Source organism: Hippopotamus amphibius, chromosome 13 (assembly GCF_030028045.1).
Source record: "Hippopotamus amphibius kiboko isolate mHipAmp2 chromosome 13, mHipAmp2.hap2, whole genome shotgun sequence".
Classification (NCBI taxonomy): Eukaryota; Metazoa; Chordata; class Mammalia; order Artiodactyla; family Hippopotamidae; genus Hippopotamus; species Hippopotamus amphibius.
In genome coordinates this window covers 101,577,941-101,601,533 of record NC_080198.1, presented here as the reverse complement: position 1 = coordinate 101,601,533, position 23,593 = coordinate 101,577,941, and the positions used below count along the sequence as shown (strand labels likewise).

The following is a 23,593-nucleotide window of genomic DNA, read 5'->3' as shown; positions in this document are numbered from 1 at the left end:
GAACCAATGAGACAGATTTATTGCTAGAATTGTAAAATCAGGGTGATTTTCATAAATGAAATTTGTGATCAGGAAAAACTTACTCCTTTTTTTTCTTAGGTATACTTACTGTGTATAACTTACTTATCTTCCCTTCAGGCCTCCGTGAGCACTGCTCAACTGTGGATATCTGGAATCCTAGCCATTTTGAGGGTTCTGATTTCCCAGTCGACTGAAGACATTGTTCTTTCTCGTATCCAGGAGCTCTCCTTCTCTCCGTATTTAATCTCCTGTCCAGTAATTAATAGGTTAAGAGATGGGGACAGTCATTCAGTACCGGAAGAACACAGTGAAGGGAGACAAACAAAGAATTTGCCAGAAGAGACATTTTCCAGGTATGCTCTGCGTCTGACCCTTCCACTACTCCATGTCCTCAGGCCATCGTGTGGTATTTGGCATTAGCGAGTCTCACTACAGCACTGCAAGGTGGGTTCAGGAGTCAGTGTCAGGGTGCTTTCCTTGCCCAGCCTGCCTCACCTGTGGCCCTTGGTCATGCCTGTCTTCAGGCTCTGTCACATCCTGAATTGGACCCTCATTAAAGACTGCACAGCAGTAGTGGGTGGGTGCAGGAGAATTTGGAAGGGTGTGCATTGCCTGCAGGGAATTTGAAAACCTAGGAAAACCCAGTAAAAGTCAGTCTTACGTTTATTTCTGTAGTGTGCTGGCCACCCTAAACCCATAAACACTGTCGGTGACAAAGCCCCCTCCCTGCCAGGGTGGACTGCACCCACTGTGCTCTCCTCGGTGTTCTTGTGGCACCAAGTCACGTCTGCCCTTATGAGTTCTTGGGAAGCCCCTTGAGGGCGACGGTCACGGCTCAGGCACTGTAAAGGCTTGTTGTGTAGACGAGCGTGTACCCACCTTTGCTGGACTCGGGGCATGTGCCGAGTTAGAGCTCGTAGAGCGTGTCCTGGCAGCACAGTCCCGGGAACGTGCTCCTCCTGCCAGGTCCGCCGTGCTGTCCGTGTGAAGCCCTTGGTTGGTCATCAGTGGAGGTGTGTTGTGCTTTTTTGGAGATAAATCCAGTGCGCCTGTACTGCACCGTTTTGTCCGCAGGTTTAGTAAGGCAGCCTGTGGCTCCTGCTGTCACGTCTAAGCAGGTGGCTAACGTGGAGGACACGTTAAATTCCTGTGGTAGGTTATCAGCCTGCTTTACGGTTTATAAAGCTTTAAAGAGACACCGCAGGTCATGCTATCCTCCGGACAGTCCTTTGAAGGTGGTGTGGTTACTGCTGTCTCATTAGTGAGGAGAGCTATGTGCAGAGAGGCAAACTGACTCAGTCCGAAGGGATGGTATCAGACACTCTACTTCTCTTATTTTACTTTACTTGTGTTTTCACTCTACCCGTATCTACCATGTATGTTATTTGTACGTGTGTACCTCCCAGAAGTGCTCTGTGGTAGTCACCTACTTCATTGTCACCCTTCTCCCTTTCTTTGAAGGTTTCTACTGCAGCTGGTTGGCATCCTTTTAGAAGACATTGTCACAAAACAGCTAAGAGTGGAGATGAGTGAGCAGCAGCATACCTTCTACTGCCAGGAGCTGGGCACGCTGCTCATGTGTCTCATCCACATCTTCAAGTCTGGTGGGTGCATCGCAGTAGCCTTGCTGGGGCGTCTGTGTGCACGCACGTGCGCATACACATACACGCACACACACACACCCCGCCCTGCACACTCTCAGGGTGTGGGGAGGTGCCGCCCAGGGCAGGCTCTGCTCTGCTCAGTGTGCATGTAAAGATGTTGTGCTGGTGAAGACGGTAAACCTGAGGGCTTCCTCCTGTTTTAAAGATTTGGAAAGTCAAGGTGTTTTTCTTACCTTTAGATATGATTGTGGATTAAAAAAGTGCACTCAAGAGAGAAGTCACAAGATCCCAGCCATGTAGCAACTAGCCCATATCGGGACAGAGTTTTTCAAGAGGAATGAGTGTTTTCAAAAGGAATGTCTTGTAGGGTACAGGCATATCTTTCTTTTCTCAGCAAGAAAAATGAAAGGCAATTCTAATCTCTAGGAAAAACAGACAGCAAGGAAGTCATGGTCCAAATATGAAGCAAATCTGGAAGTGCAGGGGTAGGTGCTCCCTTTGGGAATGACTGCACTGGTGTTTAATTCTGTGCCACATCGTACTGTGTTGGCGTTGTTCCCTGGTGGGCTCCTTCCTTGCGGCAGAAAGGATGGCCTCTGGCCACCGTGGTCCAGCCCCTGTGTGAGTCCTGTGAGTGACACGTGAGCCCCTGGGTGCTCTGACCAGCCTGGCCCAGGCGAGAAGTTGGGCAGCATTCCTTTGGGAGAGAGGGTTACTTTCCAGTAGTAGGGGAAGAGGGACAGACAAAATAACTGATGGTCCGCTACAAGTGATAAAAGCATATCAAGGCAAGGAAGGTAACTACTGGAACTGAGAACAGACTGATAACCAAATAGTTGCCTTAAGAGGGATGGGGCAGGGCACTTGTAAAATCAGAAGCCCCTCTTTGTCATGGGGTTTAAGAATCATGTGTATATATTACTTTAATACAAATTAAACCACACACACACAGATACATACTCTTAGAGCAAGAGATACTTACCCTTGTCAGCCTTTATTCTCTCAACAAGGATGTACTGGCTCAGCCGCCACTGTGCTGGGCCGGGGGCGTGCGGTAGTCAGTGCAGCTGACGCGATTCCTGCCTCTGTGGCGCTCCATCTAGCAGGGCAGATGATACACAGCTATGTCACCACAAGTCTTGCTGTCTCCTGAGAAGGAAGCAAAAGCACAGGGACAGCACAGGGGTGAGCAGGGCAGGTTCTCCTGGGGCTGCTGAGCTGAGGCCTGAAGGAGGAGGAGCCGACCCTTTGGGGAGAGTGTTTCTGCCGAGAGGGCAAGGGGTTGCAGGGGCCGGGGATGCGGGAGGGGACTTGGAGGTGGTGGAGTGGGTCCCTCTTGGTGGCTGCACCATGTAACCACTGTTGCGCTTGATACAGGGGCGTGGCCAGAATTTAACTTTGGTGATGGAGTATAGCTTCCAGCCATCTTACTTACTTTACATTGAAACAGTTTTCTTTTTGAGAGTCTTTTTACTTATGCCTCACCCATTGCAGTAAGTGTAGGGTGAGAGAATAATGAAGCCATATGAAGATAAGCTGTGTTTAGTATGTCGGTCATTTTAACATTTGGCCATCGGTTGGCTTGGATCTGACACCAGAAGGGTACGAGTTCACATCGAAGGACTGTTCTCTGCCTTCTCTGGGTAAGAGCGGTGCATTCTGCGGCCTTAGGTGCATCCAAGTGGATTTCCGTGGCATTCGAGGTGTTCACTCCTCTGTTGTTCTGACTTTCTCTTCTCAGACACCAGGGGAGTGTTTTCATAGTTTGCTGCAGTGCTGTCCAGTCCAGGTTCCTGCAGTGCGCAGGTGTTCCGAGTCTGCGCTAACCCAGTTGCTTCTGGCCACATGTGGCTGGTGGACCCTGGAAGGGTGTCTGCTGTGACCGAGGAGCTTTCATTTGGTCTGATTTTGGTTGAATTTGAACAGCCGTGCGTGGAGTGGAGTGTTGAGAGGCCGCAGTCTGCTCCAGGGCCCAGGCTGGCTATCAGGACGTGTGGGTTTTGCCCTTGTGTCTTTGGACACAAGTTCAGTTGGTCCGTATTTGTAAATAAGGGTGTATGGGTGTGCACTAGGGGGCAGAATTACTGTGTTGGTTGGTTTTGAGATAAAGTAAGTCATCTTGTATTTTTATATAAATAAGGTGCCTTTAGCATCTAAAGTTGGTGATTTTTATTTATGCGTTGCTTAAACAATGGCAATAATGTTACCCCTCCACTGAAAATGGAGACCTTTGAATTTCCCCATTTCAGGTATTATTTCTTAGAACAGAACTAGTCTGGGTAATGGCCTTGACCTCTAATTTTCTGTTACCCCCTTTTTGGAGGAGGAGGTATGAATCCCAGAGTCGTTTGCCTATTTCAGATTCAATCCAGCGTAAACAGCATGGCCAAGAAAGATACCTGGTCTCCGTCTTACAGGTTCTGGGTGACTAACACCCAGATAGAAGCAGAGGGTGGAGCCGGCGGCAGGGAGCTGACAGTGCCCGTTGCTTTTTTGCAGGCAGGGCTGGGTTGAGTCCCCGGCCTGTGGCCACAGTACGGCTTCCTAACTGCTCGCCTTCCTAACTGCTCACCGTGGTTTCTAGTCCCTGCTCCGCCCCCATCACGCGCTCTTCCCACCTCTGTCCAGCGCGCGCCCAGCTGAGGGCTGCAGAGGGTAGCGCAGCCATTCCAGACCCCCTCCCTCCCTCCCTTCCCCTCAGGCACAGCTCTCTTCCCAGTATCTTCTGTGCGGCCCGAAGTAGGGTGACTAGAGGAAGGAGAACGTGGTCTTCCTCCCGTGATGAAGTCAGCCCTGACTCAGATACGTGCTCGGGCCAGGACAGGGCTGCTGAGGGTGCTCTCTTAGGGGCGATGCTGCCTTTTACGTGATTGTCCCCGTCAGTCCTTAGAACAGCTCTGTGAGCTGGTGAACGGTCATGTGATAAGACCAAGCGTGAAACCCAGGGATTTCCTCTTGGCCATTATACCTGCCACTGCTTGGGTTGCTGACGGTAAGTGTAGCAGCCACTGTGTGTGGAGCACTTCCTGTGGGCCCGGCACACACCGTGACATCTGAAGTCACTGAGTCACAGGGGTCGTAATGCCTGAGCTCCCCGGTGGGGGGATGGGGGGTGGGGCGGGCCTAGAGCCTGTACCTGTCCTGGAATGTCCCACACTGTCTCCAGTGCCGGGCCCCACGGGAGTCTCGCCCCAGGCTCCTACCAGTGTCTGTCCAGTTCCTCCTTCTGACATCTCGTCCCCGATCCTGGTCCCCGTGGCCTCGTGTCTGCCCTTCCCACCATCAGTCCTTCCCGTTTGTGTCTTGCACATCTCCTTTGTTCACTCATGCTCTCTTCGCTGCAGACTCCATGTGGCAAGTCGTGTGTGTCGTCTTTCCTTCTTGCCGAGAGCCACGCTGCTGACCCCGCCTACGAGGCAGAACAACCCTTTCTTTGCTGTGCAGCTTCCTCCTGTTTACTACACAGCTTTTCAAAATAGACGTTGCCGTCGGTATCGCTGTTGCTTCTGGTCCTCCCCCACCCCCGCCGTTCCTCCATCCTCAGCAGTTTGCCTCTCGGTCTCACTACCAAGAACTGTCTCTGCGGAGGCCGCCTGCAGGCTTTCCTAGGCGCTCCTCCTCCTGGGCCCTGCAACCCGAGTCCATGGACAGCCCTCTTTTGCTGCAGCTCCCTTGTTGCTGACTTCTCCTTTAGTATCTTCTTTCCAGCCTCTTCATTGTCTGTGTTCTTGCACTTTGTCAGTCACTCCAAACAGGAGGAGGTGTGCGCCTGCTTGGTGTTCCCCCACTTACTATCCAGCAGGAGGAAGAAAACTTCTCCGTAGGTGTGAGAGCTTCCCCTGCAGGCCTGGCCCGACGCCGACTTCAGCTGAGGTTTCTTCAGGTACTTCCACACCTGTGACTGGAAGTTTGTACCTGTCGGCCACCTTTACCCATTTCCCCACTCTGGCAATTGTCAGTCTGGTCTCCATATCCGCGAGTTTGGTTTTTTAGATTCCACGTATAAATGAGGTCATATTCATCTTTCTCTGACTTATTTCCCTTGGTGTAACGCCCTCAGGTCCATTCGTGTTCTCACAGATGGCAGGATTTTCCTCTTTTTTAATGGCTAAATGATATTCCAGTGTGTGTGTGCGCGCGTGTGTGCGCACGCGCGCCACATCTTTGTCTGCTCATGCTTCGGTAGACACGTGAGTTGTTTCCGTGTCCTGGCTCTTGTGATTAATGCTGCAGTGAACACGGGAGTGCAGGTAGCTTTTTGAGTTAGTGATTTCGTTTCCTTCGGATTTATACCCATAAGTGGGATCGCTGATTGTATGGTCATTCTGTTTTTAATTATTTAAGGAACCTGTGTACTGTTTTCCACAATGTCTGCACCAATTTACATTCCTGTCAAAAGTGCATGAGGGTTTCCTTTTTTCCCACATCCTCACCAATACTCATTATTTCTTGTCTTTTTGGTGATAGTCGTTTTAACAGGCATGAAGTGATATCTCATTGTGGTTTTGACCTGCAGTTTCCTAATGATTAAAGATGTACCTTTTCGTGTACCTGGTGGCTATTTGAATATCTTCTTTGGAAAAATATCTATTCAGGTCCTTTGCCCACTTTTTAGTTGGATTATTTTTTTGTTATAGATTTTTAAAAAAATATTTATTTGGTTGCACTGGGTCTTAGTTGCTGTTCGTGGTCTCCTTAGTTGTGAAAGGCAGGCTTCTTAGTTGTGGCACGCGAATTCTTAGTTGCAACATGCATGTGGGATTTAGTCCCCTGACCAGGGATTGAACCCAGGCCCCCTGTGTTGGGAGCGTGGAGTCTTATCCACTGTGTGACCAGGGAAGTCGCCTGTTACTGATCTATGTGTTCCTTATATATTTTGGATATTAGCCCCTAATCAGATGTGTGGGTTACAAAGTTTCTTCCCATTCTGTAGGCACCTTTTCATGTCGTTGAGGGTTTCCTTTGCTCTGCATAAGCTTTTTAGTTTGATGTAGTCCCACTTGTTTTTGTTTTTGTTGCCTTTGCTTTTTGGTGTCATATCCAAAAAATTATTGCCAAGACCAATGTCAGGGACCAGTGTTTTCTTCTTCATGGTTTCAGGTCTTAACAGTCAAGTCTTTAATCCATTTCGAGTTACTTTCTGTGAGTGGCGTGAGATAGGTGTCTAGTTTCATTCTTTTGCGTGTGAAGATCCAGTTTTCCCAGCACCATTTGTGGAAGAGACTGTCTTTCATGCGTTGAGTGTTCTTGGCGCTGGTTCCTGTCCTGATCTCCCTCTGTCTCCAGCGCGTTCCTCTCCCTCCCTGGGGTCGTCCCCTTCGTGCCCTGCCTCCGTTATTGCTGAGAGGTGAGTCTGGTAACTGCCTTCCTAGGTCCCGTCACTCCCCCGTCGTGGCTTCCTCCTTACCGTCCTCCTTCTAGACACATGCTTGCTGTCCTGCCACACAGCACCTCAGGCTCACCCTTCATGTGGGACGTGTCCCCTGGCACAGCTGCTCCTCTCCGGCTTCCTCCTCTTGTTGACTTGATCAGCATTTGTCCACAGAGACACTCAAACCCCAGCGTCATTGTTGCCCCCAAGTGGGCCCCTAACTTCCTGTCCCGTCCCCTCGGCGTCTTCCTTCTGCTGTCGGGACACTGCCCTCCCAGGCCAAACGCTTCCCTGACATCCTGCCAGCAGCAGCCGCCGTTCGCTGGTCGTTTGTTCTGTCCAGCGCTGTGCTGAGCCTTTCACTTGGGTTTTGTGATTTGCTCCTTATTGCGGCCCTGTGAGCAGCTACTGCTCTCAACTCCATTTTACAAACGAGGAAACCAAGGCCACAGGGTATGAACGGCCAGGGTCACCTGCAGCATGGCAGAGCCCCAGTCCAGTTTCACAGCCTCCTCGACACTCCGTCACCTGGACCTCAGCTCCGACCGCAGTTTCCTGCTTCCTGTTCAGTGAGACCCCGCATCCGTGACCTCTCGTTTCCTGCATGCCTCGGCCTGGCCCCGGGGCTCCTTCGGGGCAGCACCTGCCTCTTCCCTCGTGTCCAGGACCCCACAGGGGGCCCAGGCGATGACAGAGCAAGAGAGGGAGCAAGCCAGGGCTGGCTGGGCCTGCAGTGGGCAGGCTAATAGCGCAGAGTGAACCCAGCAGACATGGCCGGAGAGGAGGCCGCGCGGGCACACTTTCGTCAGCTTTCCCCGTCTCAGATCATAGGTGTGACCAGTTGTGGAGAGTGAGAAGAAGTCTGTGGTCTGCCTGTCTCTGCCTGTTTTAGGGCCCTTTTGTGTTTGGGTGTGTTGGAATTTAGAGCAGAAATAAGCTTTTGACTCTCTGGCAGTGATGCCAGGAGCCCTAAGCTTGGGGGACAGGGAGCCTCTGGTCACCTCCTGTTGCATCCAGTCCTGCTGCGGCCCAGGCTGTGCTTCACAGGGTGCACGGGTCCCCATGTCCCTGGAGTGAGGGCCAGCTTGGGTGTGTCCGGGGCGGGGTGGAGAGACAGGCGTGTGGAGCTGGCTTTATGTCCACCCAGAGCTAGGGGTGGAATGAAATGGTGAATTCACTCTGTCCTGGGGGAGATTTTTCCAGGCCCTAAGGAGGATGCTGTGGCGAAACCGGGCCAGAGCCTAGCTGGGTCTGCTGCTGACGTGTGGGGCTGAGTGTGGGTGCCTGCCAGCCTGGCCTTCAGCTCCCAGGAGCCTGCAGAACGACCGTGGCTGCTGTGGCCTGATGGGCTGCGAGGCGGATGCTGCACCCACTGTCACACCAGTGAGGCCCCTGGAGAGCCTCGTCTCTCAGGCCAGTGGGGAGAACAGGGCAGTAGAGCGCCGGCTTCCTTGGCTGCTCCATTAAGGAAGCAGAATGTCAAGCTGGAATTTTCTAAGTGCCATATGCTTCAAATGTGTAAATGTAGGAAAGAGCCGTGTGTGTATCTTTTTTGTGTGAAAGCTGCACGTGGCTGCGAAGTGTTGGACCGCAATGTGTTTCCCCACAATCAGTTTTATTTTTGGTTTGTTTCTAGGGATGTTCCGGAGAATCACCGCTGCCGCCTCGCGACTCTTGACGGAGGGCGCGGACGGCAGCTTCTACAGCCTGGAGCGCTTGAACGCCTGGGCGCGCGCCATGGTCCCCACCCACCCGGCCCTCGTGCTGCTCTGGTGTCAGATCCTGCTGCTCGTCAGCCACACCGACTACCGCTGGTGGGCAGAGGTGCAGCAGACCCCCAGGTGCGCGCGCTCTGCTCCCCAGGGGCCAGCCTGGGAGGCCAGCCTGGGCGCGGGTGCCGAGGCTCCGAGCAGCGCGAGCTCTGGCCCCGTCTTCCCGAGGCTTTGTAAAGATTCTGCTGCGTGTCCCTCTCTCTTTCACGGACACTGTCATAGGGAAAATGTGGTCTGACGGCAGGCATTCAGAGTAGCTGCTGCTTTTCACGTGTGAGTTCTTTGACACTGTTCCATCGTATGGGCCATTCTCGTCACGCTGTGTCCCCCCTGCTGGGCTCTCATGCTTCAGTTGGTTTCAGAGCCAGACATGTTGCAGTGTCTTCATTATAAGTTAAATGTGGTTCTGGCTATTCTTAGATAATGATGTGATTATTTAGCAGTATTTCAAAACTACTTGAAAATACCTTATTTTTTATCATTCAAAAAAGACTTAAGTATCTGATTGTGGGTGGTCCTCTTTTTGCAGAAAGTTGCCGGGTTTAAGTCTCCGTTTCTAGGCACCCTCTTGCTCAGCCATTTGTATATGTGGAAATGAGAGCTTTGATGCCCCCCTCCCCGAGCTGAGTCCTTAGTGCAGTGTTTCTGGAAGACTCAAGAGCCTGTGGCGAGCAGAGAAAGCTCTGGAAGTAGGAGACTGCAGGGGCTGCAGGGTTAGGTCAGCTCCTGTCTGCTCAGCGTAGAAAGACTGAGCCAGCAGAGGCCGTGGCCCGTGCTGGCTGGTCCAGTGCTCTCAGGTGGAGCAGCCAGCGCCAGCAGAGTTATTATACCTCTGCCCTGTGCTGTGTCCTGTGGGGTCTGTGAAAGGAGAATAGTCACTGTTTCCTGCCCTCCAGGTGCTTACAGTTGGGGAGGACAGACCAGTGAAAACATTGATGTCAAGCCTGTCATGATGACTTAAGTACTGCAAGAGTCAGGAACAGAAAATCAGTGTCTTCTACCTCAGAGATTCTTCACTGTGCATATAAATCAGCTGGGGAGCTTGTTCCGATCAGATTCTGATTCAGCAAACGGCTGATGGGGCCTGGGATTCTGCGTTTCTGTCAGGCTCCTGGGGGTGCCAGTGCTCTGGTCCATGGAGGGAGCACGCTCTGAGCAGTGAGGCCCTGGGTCCTTGAGGATTGTGCCTCGGAGCATCCAGGGTGCTTATTCCAAGGACCAAGCCTGCACTTCCACCTGCTGTCAGATCTGATGGCTGGGCACTTTAGGAATTGGGGTCCTGGGCTCGAGCGTTTTTGCAGTCTCCCAAGTAGACTCCCTGGACACCGAGGGTGGGACTTGAGTTAACTGTTAATACCAGCAGTGTTGGGTGGGTGGACGGAAAGTGAGAAGGCATCCGCCACCCAAATGGACCCCTCAGCCAGTGCTTCTCAGCTCCTTCCCCACTCTCCTCATTCTCCTCCTCTGCCTGTGGACATATTGTGGGTGCTAAGGGCAGAGGCCAACCTGGAGTGGGTTCAAGAGGAAATGGGAGGGCTGACCCCAGTCTGATGAATGGAGGGCCTTCCATGTGTGCCACTAGAAGACTCACCTGGGCTCTCCAGCTGTGTCAGTCAGTGTTGTGGGCAACACAGAACTGTTTGCTTAGATGAAAAGGCGTCAGGGTGCATGACAAAGAATACAGTTTCATGACCCTTGATTACATCCAGATCTGGGGGATGAAACCGCTAGAAAGGACGTTATTGGGACAACAGGTACATTTGAATGTGAGCTCTACGTGATCTGTTGCTTTTGGTTATGAGTAGTTCTTAGGGGAGACACCTGCTGAGGTATTTAAGGGTGCAGTCTCTTGACCTGCAGATAACTCTCAAATGGTTCATCCCCCAAAATGTGTGTGGGGAGTGAGTGTGTGTGTGTGTGTGTGTGTGTGTGTGTGCAGAGCATGTGCATATGTGTGTGTGGAGTACATGCCTGAGCACAAAGGTGGTGACTTACTAGTAGTTGAATCCAAGTGAAGAGTATGTGACTGTTAATTGAAATACTTCAGCTTTTCTATCAGCTTGAAAGTTTTCAAAATAAAAGTTAAGGAAAAAGATGATGGAAGAGGGACATTTAGAGAACAGCTCCAGACGAACAGCTCCAGACAGTGGTTGGGAGGAGGTTTGCTCTGGAGGGAAATAGAGACATGGGAAATGGGGGACATGAGAGAGTTTCTGGATGAGAGAACGAATGGCATGGGTGACCCTTACAGAAGGGAGTGTTATCCTGGAGTTGGCAAGAGCGAATGGGATCTAAGGCACAGACATTGGCCTTATGATATTGATTTATTTTTTGCCAGCTTTTTGTAGTTGAACTTGCATTTTCTTGATTTCTCTCTGTATATTAGCAGATACGGGAAACTCATCAGTTCTGGGTTCTCAGCTCAGTCATTACTTCCTCAGGGAAGCCTTCCTGATTTCTCTTTGGTGAAGTGTCACTATCTGCTCTCACCCCAACCTTTGCCTCTTTTTTTTTGTGGCGTGTGTTGAGACTGTAATTTGACATTTATTTGTGTGATAATTTGGTTAATAGCTCTCTCTCTCTCTAGACCGTAATTCCCACAAGGGCCCTCATTGTATTCCCAGCACTAAAATAAGTTACTGATTTAATTACCCTGATAATAGGAATAATAACATATTGCTAAAGACCTTTTACATATAGATCACTAGCACTTATATAGCACTAAGTGCCAGATATTGTTCTAAGGGCTTTCCATGATAATAAGTGATTAAAACCTCTAGTAATGCATGTGCATTATGGACAAGGAGACTTCTTTTCCCAGAGAGGTTAAATAACTTGCCCACTGTCACAAGTTAACATACATGCATGCATGATCCTCCAGCTCGATTGTTTTCACCTGTTATAGCTTAAACTGTCATAAAAGTGTGGGTTTATTTCTGGGCTCTCTATGTTCTGTTCCATTGATCTCTGTCTGGTTTTCTGTCAGTGCCATACTGTTTTTATTACTGTAGCTTTGTAGTGTCCTTTGAAATCAGGGAGCCTGATGCCTCCAGTTTTGCTCTTCTTTCTCAAGATTGCTTTGACTATTCAGTCTTTTGTGCTTCTGTTAATTCTTCTAATCCATGAGCATGGAATATCTCTATATCTGCATTTATTTTTGTCTTTTTTAGCTTCTTTCATCAGTGTCATACAGTTTTCAGTGTACAGCTCTTTTACCTCCTTGGTTAAATTTATTCCTAGGTATTTTATTCTTTTTGAGGCAATTATATCAATAAATAGGATTATTTCCTTAATTTCCTTTTCTGATTGTTTGTTATTAGTGTATAGAAATGCCACAGATTTCTGTATATTGATTTTACATCCTGCAATTTTACTGAATTCATTGATTGCTTCTAACAGTTTTTTAGTGGACTCGTTAGGGTTTTCTATGTATAGTATTATGTCATCTGCAAGTGGTGAAAGTTATACTTCTTTCTGATTTGAATGCCTTTTATTTCTTTTTGTTGCCTAACTGCTATGGCTAGAACTTCCAATACTATGCTGAATAAAAGTAGTGAGAGTGGGCATCCTTATCTTGTTCCTGATCTTAGAGGAAAGACTTTCAGCTTTTCACCATTGAGTATGATGGTAGCTGTGGGCTTGTTGTATGTGGCCTTTATCTGTTGAGGAACTTTCTCTCTGTACCCATTTTATTAAGGGTTTTTAATCATAGACAGATGTCAAACTTTGTCGGATGCTTCTCCTGCATCCCTTGAGGTGATCATATATTTTTACGCTTCGTTTTGTTAATGTACATGGTATATCTCATGGATGGGTTTATGGACATTGAACCATCCTTGCCTGCCTGGGATGGACCCCACTTATCATGGTGTATGATCCTTTCGATGTACTGTTGAATTAGGTTTGCTAATATCTTATTGAAGATTTTTGCATCTGTGTTCATCAAGGATATTGCCCTGTCATTTTCTATTTTTGTGGTGTCCTTGTCTGGTTTTGGTGATGAGTGTCTCTATATCCAAAAGATAGCAAAGATGAATTACTAGAAGTTTGGAATACAAAGTACAAGCCATTATTTTCTATCTGTATACTCAGCAGATATGGAGCTGCTCCATCAACTATTACAGAGGTTCTGTACGCAGCTCAGCGCTGGTTCTCAGATGAACTTGGGCTCCCAGGCCACACTTTGTAGAAGTACCCATGGCCGCCACAGGGGGGTCTTCTCTTGTCTGCTGCTTAATTTTGGGACTATATCATCATAGGCTTATGATTTGCTTTCTACCTGTCCAACCTTTTGGTGGACTGTTAGGGTCCTTTGTACGCAGTCATCTTTTATTTGGGAAGTTTGTTTGCTATCAGTAGCTGGCAGCATCTGTCCTGAGGTCTTGGGGGCTTGCCCTCCTACAAACTGGGACTAAATTTGAGTTGACATCGGACCTTCTTTGTGTCCACTGCTAATATCTGAATTGCAAATTCTCTCCTCTTTCACAGGCTCTTTCCCTTATAGCTATACTATTGCAAAACACAATTACAGCTTGAATGTAAGTCATGTTGGGGCTGACAGGAAGGCTGACTGAGAAAGGAAAGGGTTTTTGTTTGTTAGTTTTTAATTGACATATAATTTACAGTACAGTAGAATGTACTCTTTTGTACCCAGTGTGGTCAGGTCACCACCACCACAATCAAGATTTAGAACATTACCATTGCTTCAGAAAATGCCCTCCTGTCCCTGTGCAGTCCCCCCTTCCTCTGCCCCTCCCTTGGTAGCCACTGACCCACACTCTGTCTCGGTGTCTTGGCACACAGCCTGGTGTGGAATGCCAGATGCGTGGCACCTTGCAGCGCGTAAACTTTGAGCCTGGCGTCTTTCACGTAGTGCCATAGATGTGAGGTTCGTTCACCGTGCTGCACACGTCAGGGGTTGTTTCTTGTGATTGCCGTGTCGCATCTCACCATGTGGATGTACTGCCGTTTGCTTGTTCATTCACCAGTTGAGACACTGAGAAATGATAATTTAAAGATTTTTTAAACTTTAGAATTTTTTAATTCTAAAATTTTTTTAGAATGTTTTATACCAATTTTCTTCTAAATCCTGAGGTGTTAACAGGAAGAGTTGACACATTTTGGAATATTCTGGTCCTGGTGTCATCTCCATCTCCACTAAGCCTTAGCAAAGACGTGCAGGCTCTTGGCCGCTGAGGCGAGAGGATTGTCTTACTGACCCTGAGGTCAGAGGGGCTGTTTGTGAACGTGGCAGCTACTGTGTTTTAAGAGTTGTGGCCAGAACTGAGTCTCAGAGTTGTAATTCCCATCTCTTTAGAAAGAAAAAAGACAAGGTGAGAAGAAGTAAAGATGAAGTGAAATAACCTGCACTAGTGGGGAATTAATTTTGCAGAAATGCTTTTAAGCAGGGTTTCCATAATAGCATGGACACTGTGGGCGTGTTTAGGTTCTAACTTTTCGTTGGCAATTGAAGGCTAAAATATGGAAATGCAAAGGTTTTCTGCTGGCAGTCCTCAGCTTTTATGGCAAGCTAAAACTGGGAATTCCAAAAGCAACAGCTCTGCCCTCAGACACAGCCCGTGGAATAAGAGTGCTGATTGAATGTGCAGCGTCATGGTGGATTTTGCCTTTTGGTCAAGCATTTTAATTTTCTGCCTGTTAAATCCTCTGTTTTCTTTAGTTTTCCATATATGCTTTATCATTGCTCAGAAATAGATCACTAAGAGTAGATCTTACAGACACATCATTCTGATATGGCAGTATTTAAAGTAACTGTCTGTTTTAGAACTGGCACTAAATAATAATCGTATTCAGTGTTTTGAAAATAAGCCGGCTGCCATCTCGGAGACGCTCTCAGAGCTTCTGTTGCTCCTCCTAGAAGACGCAGTCTGTCCAGCACGAAGTCACTTAGTCCCCAGATGCCTGGAGAGGACGAGGATCCCGACGTGGCTTCCAGACTGGGGATGTGCAGCAGAGAGATAGTACGAAGAGGGGCTCTCATTCTCTTCTGCGATTATGTCGTAAGTTTGAAAACGTGAGGCGGGGCGGGTTGGGGGCTGGAGAACACCTCGTGCGGATGGTACAGGCTGACGTCCACCACTTGCCGCTCCACCAGAATGAAAAACTAAAGTTAAAGCTGAATCCTGCTCCCGAGTGTAATTAGAAACCAGGCTCGGTGTCCAGCCCTGGGAGTTTGTGTGTGTCGGTAAAAGGATCAGTCAGCTGTCACTTGCTCAGTGCCGTCGGCAGTGCTGGGCATCTTTGCTGTCTTGAGGGACAAGATGGAGTAACGTTAATAATAAAAAGAAGCTGCAAGCTTGACTGAGATGGGTTCTGATGAAAATTTTTTTTAATCTGTGGAAAAGGTGTTGAGCGTTAATTGCTGCATTTTTAAATAGATTCCTGTTTGAATGACATTCTTTTAAAAATTAACTTTTGTGGAGTTTTTGACCATGAAGCTAGCATCTCTTGTTTAACACAGAAAATTTACAAAAACCAAATGAATAAACAGAAGAAGATAAAATCTGTAATCTAGTACTCAGAATCCTCTGTTCCATTCTCCCTGGGGTTTGATACCTTTCCCAGGCCAATAGAAAGCACTGCCCTCCTTTGGTGCGGATGTTTCCGTGCACACCGCTGTCACTCAGCAGTACGTCGGAGAAGGAGGAGACTCTTTCACCCGAGCTGCTTATTAGCAGAGAGCTTTTTTGCCATGATAGCAATTTGTTAATCCTCATGTTTTGCTTTACATTCTTGATTTTGAAATAATTTTTCTATCTTGTTTCACTTTTGAGAAATAATTTGATATAATTATATAATGCTGTTTTCACAGAAAAGTAAAAAAAATTGTTTTATTAACACTATCAAATTATCCCACAGGTAAAGTATTAATCATTACCCAGATGTCAAAAAATTTATCTCATTTTATAATTTTTGCCCAGGGTCAGGAATTACAGTGAAAAGGCAACATATGTATTTAAAAATCTATGTCTTATCTCCTTATAAATCTTACATGAAATTTCTTCCCTTAAGATCTGTGTGATATGTGGGAACCATTCATATTTTGGATGCAGGCATTCTGTCAAAACTGCAGCAGCTACAGGGAGGTCTTTTTTTTCCACTGACATGTCACAAAATTGGAACAAGAATAACTGGAGAATTCCTGTCAAGAGACCAGACTGAGGCCTGGGGGAGCAAGGCTTGCCCGGGACAGGAGTGCCGCCTGCTCTCATGTCTCAGCTTATGGCCAGTCACGCCGTTCCCACTGCCCTCGGGTGGCCCCGGGCCTTCCCGTGCGGCCCTGGGCCACGCTTCTCTCCTCCGGTGTCCCTGAGCCATCCCTGAGCCAGGGCGCATGTTCCGGGGGGCCTGACTTTGAACAGCTCGGCCATGGTGTGTGGTGGGGGTGACGGGCTTGTAAAGTGTGTGCCACCCCGTCAGTTATGGTGCTCACACACTGAATGTTTTCCGTGAGGATTATAATTTGGATTGGTTTCCTCCTCCTGCCACAATGGCCTTCCCTGCAGCGCTAACGCCTGTTCTTGCCGTGGCCACTAGAGGGTGGCCTTTCATCGCTGTCTTGTCCTCAGTGCCAGAACCTGCACGACTCGGAGCACTTGACGTGGCTTATCGTGAACCACATCCAGGACCTCATCAGCCTGTCGCACGAGCCTCCCGTGCAGGACTTCATCAGCGCCATCCATCGCAACTCCGCAGCCAGCGGCCTTTTCATCCAGGCGATTCAGTCTCGTTGTGAAAACCTTTCAACTGTAAGTCTCCCCGGTGCCGGCTGTTGCCCGTTTTCTCTGCCTTGAAAATGGAGTGTTGGCATTTTTAAACTGGTCTTTCCAGTGGCAAAACCCTCTGCTCTCTTTCCTCTCCTCTCGAACCGCAGCCCACCATGCTGAAGAAGACCCTCCAGTGCCTGGAAGGGATCCACCTGAGCCAGTCGGGCGCTCTGCTGACGCTGTACGTGGACAAGCTTCTGTGTACCCCGTTCCGTGTGCTGGCTCGCATGGTCGACACCCTTGCTTGTCGCCGGGTGGAAATGCTTTTGGCTGCAAATTTACAGGTACTGGAAAAAACACTGATGTTGATTTTTACTGAACACCTGGCAGGGCAGGCGGAACGCCGGGCTGGTTCCTCCTCCACAGGCGTAGTCTTTGTGTGGCCACCGAGGGAAGCGTGCAGCACGGGTGAATCGGTCGCTCCTTGATTGTCCGAGCGATACGGGTGCTTCCTGTACCTCTTCCAATCTGCCTTTGCGACCATGAGCCGGACATGTCCCTTTATCTTTTGTAAATGAGCACAGGCGACTTTGACTTCTTGTGCGTTGCAGGCCTACTGACGTGTTGTTGTCTCCTTTAGAGCAGCGCGGCGCAGCTGCCGGCGGAAGAGCTGCACAGGATCCAGGAGCACCTGCAGGGTACCGGGCTAGCACAGAGGTAACGTGGGCCGGCGCTCCTTGCTTTGGGGGTAGAGCCTTGGGTCTATGAGGCCGCAGACTTGCAGGGTGAGAGGTGGGTGTGCTGTATTGATGCGCTCACTGCCAAGGGCCTTGAGAAGGAGTCTTCCGAAATTAAGCACAACTAGGTCTTGCTGTGTATGCGGTGAAGACCAGCTAGCTGGGTCAGCTGTGCCGAGTTAATGTGCCCGTGGGTGGCTGTGTGCGGGTGGTGGGTGTCGCTGCTGCCTCTGCTCACCCTCTACGATGAGTGATCAGGTGAGTGGCTTTGTCCTAGCAAAAGTCAAAGCCTGTGATCTAATTGCTAAATAAGACCTGGCAGAGCTGAGACATGTTACCCAGCTCTGGGCATGGGGGGATTGTGTCTGCTTCTTGTCAACGTTTTGTCTTTCTATTGCTATTTATCACCTAATTTTGTTTGCGAAGTCTTTTTGAGGTCTTTATCAGAAATCCCATCATCTCTTACATGAGTGTTTTTCCATGATTGCAAAATAAATGAAGAGAAGCTTTTAACTTCTCTCCTCCACAGCGGGGAAAACATGTGAGAGAGAATCAGTTACCATGCTGTGCCTTCGGTCTTAAGAGCAGCTGTTGATGGTCTCTTTAGCCGAGAAGGGGCAGGACTTGGGGCAGCACGAGGCTGTAGGTGACTTGGTGTGCTGGGTGCACGTGATCTGCGCCGTGAAGCTGTTCTCACAGCAGGTAGTGGGAGGTCAGACTATTCCTGTTTTCAGCCCTAGACTTAGTGTTCAGCCCAGACGAGGTGATTCTTTTATGAAATGAATGTAAATTGGTATAAATCGTGTTATTGTGGGCAGTTGAAGTAGGAGTTCTGTGCCCTGGGGTCTTAGGTGGTCCACATTGCGTCTATGAAGCGTGCCTGCATTAGCTGTTGTGCCATGTGTTGCCTGCAGTAGTGTTTGAGTGTAAGTGACATTTCTGCAGAATGCTTATGGGACATAGACTGTGGTTATCACCAGTAGACCGGGGCCTGAATTTGCATCGTGACTCGTTTGAGTGTCTATGAGGAATAGCTCTGAGCAGAGAGTTTCAAACGTGTCACATCTCACTGTAAGAAGCCATTGTTGCTTCCTCCCGCGCAGCTGTGCTCTAACCTGTGTGTGATTGGATTCCAGACACCAAAGGCTCTACTCCCTGCTGGACAGGCTTCGTCTCGCCACTGCACCAGGGTCGCATGGCCCCACTCCTCCGGTCACGTCCCACCCGCTGGACGGGGACGGGTCCGTAGCACTGGAAACAGTGAGTCCTGACAAAGTAAGTGTCCAGCATGTCTGCGTGTGACACTCAGGGCTCCCTCAGGGCGCAGAGTACCTTGTCCACCCACGGCAAATCCAGAGTGTGCGGCGGGGTGGCTCAGGTGGCAGGACATCCTGGCGCTTAGTGCAGCCCCTGAGAGCCCTTGACCTGCCCAGTTTCTTGCCAGCAGTAGGCACAGTCACATCAGTGACAGGACCTGTGAGGTCCAGCCTGGGTCTTTAGCAGGGGGCCTGGGGTAAGAAAGGAAGTGCTGACTTGGGTCATTAGCAGGGGCTGAGGGGCCTGGTGATTAAAGGAGAGTCAGGAGATGGGTGGCCACAGCCTGCCCACTTGGCCTATCTCCCTCTCCTTACGCCCGCCGACCCACTGCATATTGACCCCACAACCCCAGGGGCCCTGATACCTTGTCATCACCCTCACCGCTCACACCCCAGAACTGGGAACCGTTCTGGGCCTTGGTAGGGCCTAGCACTCCTTTCCTAGAGAGAGGTCAACTTAAATATGAACTTGGAGTTCAAAATCCAACCGCCCAGGCGTAGACCAGTAGAGCCTGGGCCGCTGTTCGCAGTCATGATGTGCTTGGCACATCCGCCGCGCTGGCCCTGGGCAAGAGGAGTGAAGCAGGCCCCCCCAGTGGAGGACGGTCAGCATGGTGCCAGCAAGGGGTGGACAGAGAGGCAGGCCCACTACCCTCAGTGCTTTGCTGATTTTGAGGGACAGTGGAGTGTCCACCAGTGAGAGGAGAGGAGAGGGTGTCCAGACAGGTAACAAGTCCAAAGACACAGGCCCGGAGCAGAACAGGCCTGTGGGGCGGTGAGCAGCCTGCATGGCCACAGCGGCCGCTTTCCTGGAGCTGTATTCATGGTCCAGGGGGGCCAGCTGTCCTTTGCTCTGGGGCCACAGGAGCTGAGGATCAATAGGGGAAGAAACAAGGTGTGTCCGGTCAAGCTGAAGCCCTTGAGAGCTGCCTGGTCGCATCCCACAGTCCACGTTGTCTTCCCCCCAGGACTGGTACGTGCGTCTGGTTAAATCCCAGTGCTGGACGCGGTCAGACTCTGCACTGCTGGAAGGGGCAGAGCTGGTGAACCGGATTCCTTCAGGGGACATGGGCGCATTCATGATGAACTCGGTACGGAGGGGCCGCGGGGCCCTGGGGACCTTTTCCCCTGTCGCTCACGCGTGTTTGAGTTGTTCCACTGTCACGTGACGCACCTGCAACGTGCACCACTTTCCTTTGTGCCTTAATGGCAAAGACCCTAGTCCAGGCAGAACAGGATGTTATCTCAGCCACATTCGAGTCCAAAACGGGGAAAACTGTGTTCGACTCACCTTTTCGTGCATTTAAAGAAAGTGTGTTCCCGTGGATTATAATGAGTTCTGACAGCGTGTCTTGTGCTCATGAGAAAAGGTCCCGGGATGGTGCCGTGGTGTGTGCCCTAGAAGTTACTAAGCCCCACCCTACATGGAGTGGGTCCCCTCCTCTGCCCTCACGAGGAGCCCTGGTAGCTCACACGTGTCCCTGTCCTCAGCTCTTGGGCAGGTGCTGTGAAGGGTGGAGCCCGCTGGGTGGTGTCGTCCAGCCACAGCCTTGGCGGGTTCCTTCTCAGACCTCCTGGGACCAGCAGCCAGTAACCTTTAGATGTCCTAGTGCTGCCTGGAGGTAGGCCAGGTGGGGGTGAGCAGGGACGTGGAGGTCGACAAGGACCGCCATGTGTGGAGTACAGAGCCCCAGGCTGCAGCCCTATGGTCTCAAGTACTGACCCTCCCTCAGTTTGAAAATAAGGAGAATTGGCCCAAAACCAGTTTGCTAAACTCATTTTAAGAGCCATTCAGCGAAAGCTGATTTGTTGATAAGTGATAAATTTGCTTAATAACCAATTTATTGAATTTTCCAAATTTGCTAATTAAACTTTTAACAGCTTTAAGGAAAGGCTCGGCTGCAGCGGCTGTGCCAGCAGGGTTCCATCTTGGTCACTAATGATGGCGTGTGCTTTTCTGAATATTAACTAAATTAAGATCAGCCAAAAAGATCCTTAAAAGGCTTTAAAAAGTTGGCAAAGCACAGTACAAATTGAAACATGGTCGTATGAAATGCTGTTTTTCCACTCAAATTTGTGGCATTTATATGGGTGCTTTGATTTATTTCAGCTGCTTTTTTACATGGCTTGTCTTTTTCAAACGTTGGGGATGTCTGGTGTTTCTCTGATTTCTTGGATGGCACATCTGCTTGATTTTGCATTTTTATCGATTAAAATTTCATCCTATTCAAGTTTTGATTTCCAATAAACCTGAAGACATAAGAAAAAACTTCCTTAAAATTAAAGTACCCAAAAGAGACCAGCAATACACTTCACTGACCATGAGTTAAGTGGAGATGCTCATTGATTTGTGACAGAAGTAGCATGAGGTATCCTTTCCGTGTTTCGGTAGCTTACTAACCTGTTATCTCAGGGATGTTTGCGTTCTCCCTTCCTCTGCTGTGTTCCCTTTGCGCAACTGAAAGCTTGTAATCGGTGCTGTTGAACCTTCAATGCTCTGATTCAGGAGTTCAACCTGAGCCTGTTAGCCCCGTGCCTGGGCCTGGGCATGCGTGAGATGTGTGGGGGCCAGAAGAGCCCCCTTTTTGAAGCAGCTCGCACAGCGACTCTAGACCGTGTGACCGGTGTGGTTCAGCAGCTTCCCGCCGTCCACCAAGTTTTCCAGCCATTCCTGCCTGTGGAGCCCACTGCCTACTGGAGCAAGTTGGACGATCTTTTTGGTAATTGAAATTAAAACTTCCCTTATTTTTAAAAAATGCTGCAGAGCCAGTGCCATGCTTTGCACCCAGTGAAAATACAGTAAGCACTGTTGCTCTAATACCCTGAAGGCATTTACAGAGGCAACTGAGAACCTGCCCTGGGACCCCTGGCTCTGCGTGTCTTTTGGTGTGTTTGCTGCTTGGCCGTTCCTTGACGTGACCTGGGTGCGGAACCTCGAGAAATGCAGGCTCGGCCTTGGGAACGCGGTTGCTGGTCACATGAGGCGGTGGGCTGTGTGCCTGTGTGCTTCCGGAAGCCATGTCTTTAGCCTCCATCAGATTGTCAGGGGAGGGCCCGACTGCCTGCCTTTCAAAGGTCAGAGCCTCCGCTGGAGGCTCATCCACCCACAGAGGCCTTCTGTTTCAGGGGACGCCGTGCTGTATCGGACCCTGACCACTCTGGCCCGGGCCCTGGCCCAGTACCTGCTAGTGTTCTCCAAGCTGCCAGGCCACTTGCACCTTCCTCCTGAGAAGGAGAGGGACACCGTGAAGTTTGTGGTCATGACCCTTGAGGTAAGAGGCAGCTCGGGGACTCAGCGCTCAGTGCGGGGTGGGGGGGCTCTCAGCGCCACCACCAGAGGCAGGAAGCTCCTCTGTCTGAAGACGCAGAGCTGTGCACAGCCTGGTGCCTGCAGCCCGTCCTTCCAGTGGTGCCCGCTGTCACGTGGCACACCGTCCCCTGCTTTGCTGAGTGCCCTCACACCCCTTAGCACTCCATTCCCCACGGTTGCTTTGTGGGGCTGACAGCACAGCCTACTCACCTCTGCCTCAGGGCAGGGAGCGTGGGGGCCTCTGGAGAGTCAGCTCAGGGGCCTGGGCTCCCGCCCGGGTCTCCCGAGTGTAGTGTGGGGAGTCCTTGTGCACTTACATGTGAAGCTTGTTTCCTTGATGCTGAGATGCTTTTTTGATTTAGCGCAAACCAGCCAATGAATAATTTTTTCCAGGGAAAAAGAAGCCGTGCAAATGTAGCGCGTATCCTAATTTTAGATACTTAGGAAATAATAATCTAAGAAATTTGTTATATTTTAAATCGAGCAATAAACGTGGTATTTCAGCTGTGGGGAATTGAACACTGTGTTAACACTTATGAACACCCCCAAAACGTGTGCATATGTGTGTGCATTGCCTTTTCATACAACTTCTGGAAAAGAGAGTCTGGCCTGCACCCATAGGGGCAGAGGACACGGCTGACCCAGTGCCCACTCCCCCTGCCGCCTCACAGCGGTGGGGGGGGGGGGGAGGTGTCCAGAGGGCAGTTGCACACTTGTGCATGAGGCGATAGACACGCACCTGCTCAAGCCAGGCCCAGCCAGGTAGCTGTGACCCCTGACCTCTAGGCTTCAGCCTAGCAGGAGGGCTGCAGGCAGGCATGCAGTGTGTTGCAGAGTGGCCACTGCGGCTGTCACACGCCTGCTGCACGCAGGACCAAGCACCCTGCATTGCCTCACTCGGGTCTCACTGCAGCCCTGTGAGGTGCGCTGCTGCTCCCATGTGACGGACAGCTTCACCGGGTTCACCCGCCAGCAAGCAGCCAGTCCAGCATTCTAACCCCAGCCCGGCTGTCAGGTTCTGCCTCCGTGACTGCAGCCGAGGCGGGGCCCTGGACAGCGGAGCCCCGTGGGAGAGCCTGGCCCGCAGCCGCGCGGTCAGGGCAGGGGTGGGGGGCGGGGGGGGGAGGGCGGGGGGGCAGCCACATCAGAGTGGGTGTTCTGCCAGCGTGAGGGGTGGGCGACTTCAGCGAGCAGGTGGGTCGGGATTGAACTGGAGGGGGCTGGGGGTGGTGGCCCGAGAGCCATCCCTCTGGAGGGAGCCTTGGACAGTTCCTGGACGGCAGGGGCTCCCCTGCTTCCCTGCCAGCCCCTGCGGCAGGAGGGAGGTAGGGGTTAAGCCTTCTTTAACACGGACCTGCCCCTCTAGGCCCTGTCGTGGCATTTGATCCACGAGCAGATCCCACTGAGTCTGGACCTACAGGCGGGCCTGGACTGCTGCTGCCTGGCACTGCAGCTGCCCGGCCTCTGGAGCCTGCTCTCCTCCCCCGCGATGGTGACCCACGCCTGCTCCCTCATCCACTGTGTGCGCTTTATCCTGGAAGCCAGTGAGTCCACGGCCGTGATGGGTCCTGTCCTTTGTCACTTGAACCGGTAGCCAGCTCCGCAGCTCTAACCACAGACATGTATTTGCCACCTGTTTGCCAGGTGCTGAGTTGGGGATTGGGGTGAAGAGGTGGATGAACTATGGGCCTTGCCTTAATCTCCGGTATTGTGGAGTCTGCACTGGAATTTAACT

General features: G+C 50.5%; 1 protein-coding gene across 6 annotated transcripts in view; it reads left to right on the top strand.

Annotated features, from left to right (window-relative positions):
• HTT (huntingtin) overlaps positions 1 to 23,593 on the top strand; it is a 134,138-nt gene that overhangs the window by 88,295 nt on the left and 22,250 nt on the right. For all 6 annotated transcript variants that reach the window (XM_057706712.1, XM_057706711.1, XM_057706716.1 and 3 more), the window contains 12 exons: positions 139 to 374; positions 1,483 to 1,625; positions 8,633 to 8,837; positions 14,647 to 14,788; positions 16,358 to 16,537; positions 16,663 to 16,839; positions 17,136 to 17,212; positions 18,369 to 18,507; positions 19,517 to 19,639; positions 21,055 to 21,268; positions 21,675 to 21,820; positions 23,225 to 23,402. In XM_057706712.1, coding sequence (XP_057562695.1) covers positions 139 to 374; positions 1,483 to 1,625; positions 8,633 to 8,837; positions 14,647 to 14,788; positions 16,358 to 16,537; positions 16,663 to 16,839; positions 17,136 to 17,212; positions 18,369 to 18,507; positions 19,517 to 19,639; positions 21,055 to 21,268; positions 21,675 to 21,820; positions 23,225 to 23,402 — 1,960 coding nt within the window. The remainder of the gene's footprint in view (positions 1 to 138; positions 375 to 1,482; positions 1,626 to 8,632; positions 8,838 to 14,646; positions 14,789 to 16,357; positions 16,538 to 16,662; positions 16,840 to 17,135; positions 17,213 to 18,368; positions 18,508 to 19,516; positions 19,640 to 21,054; positions 21,269 to 21,674; positions 21,821 to 23,224; positions 23,403 to 23,593) is intronic.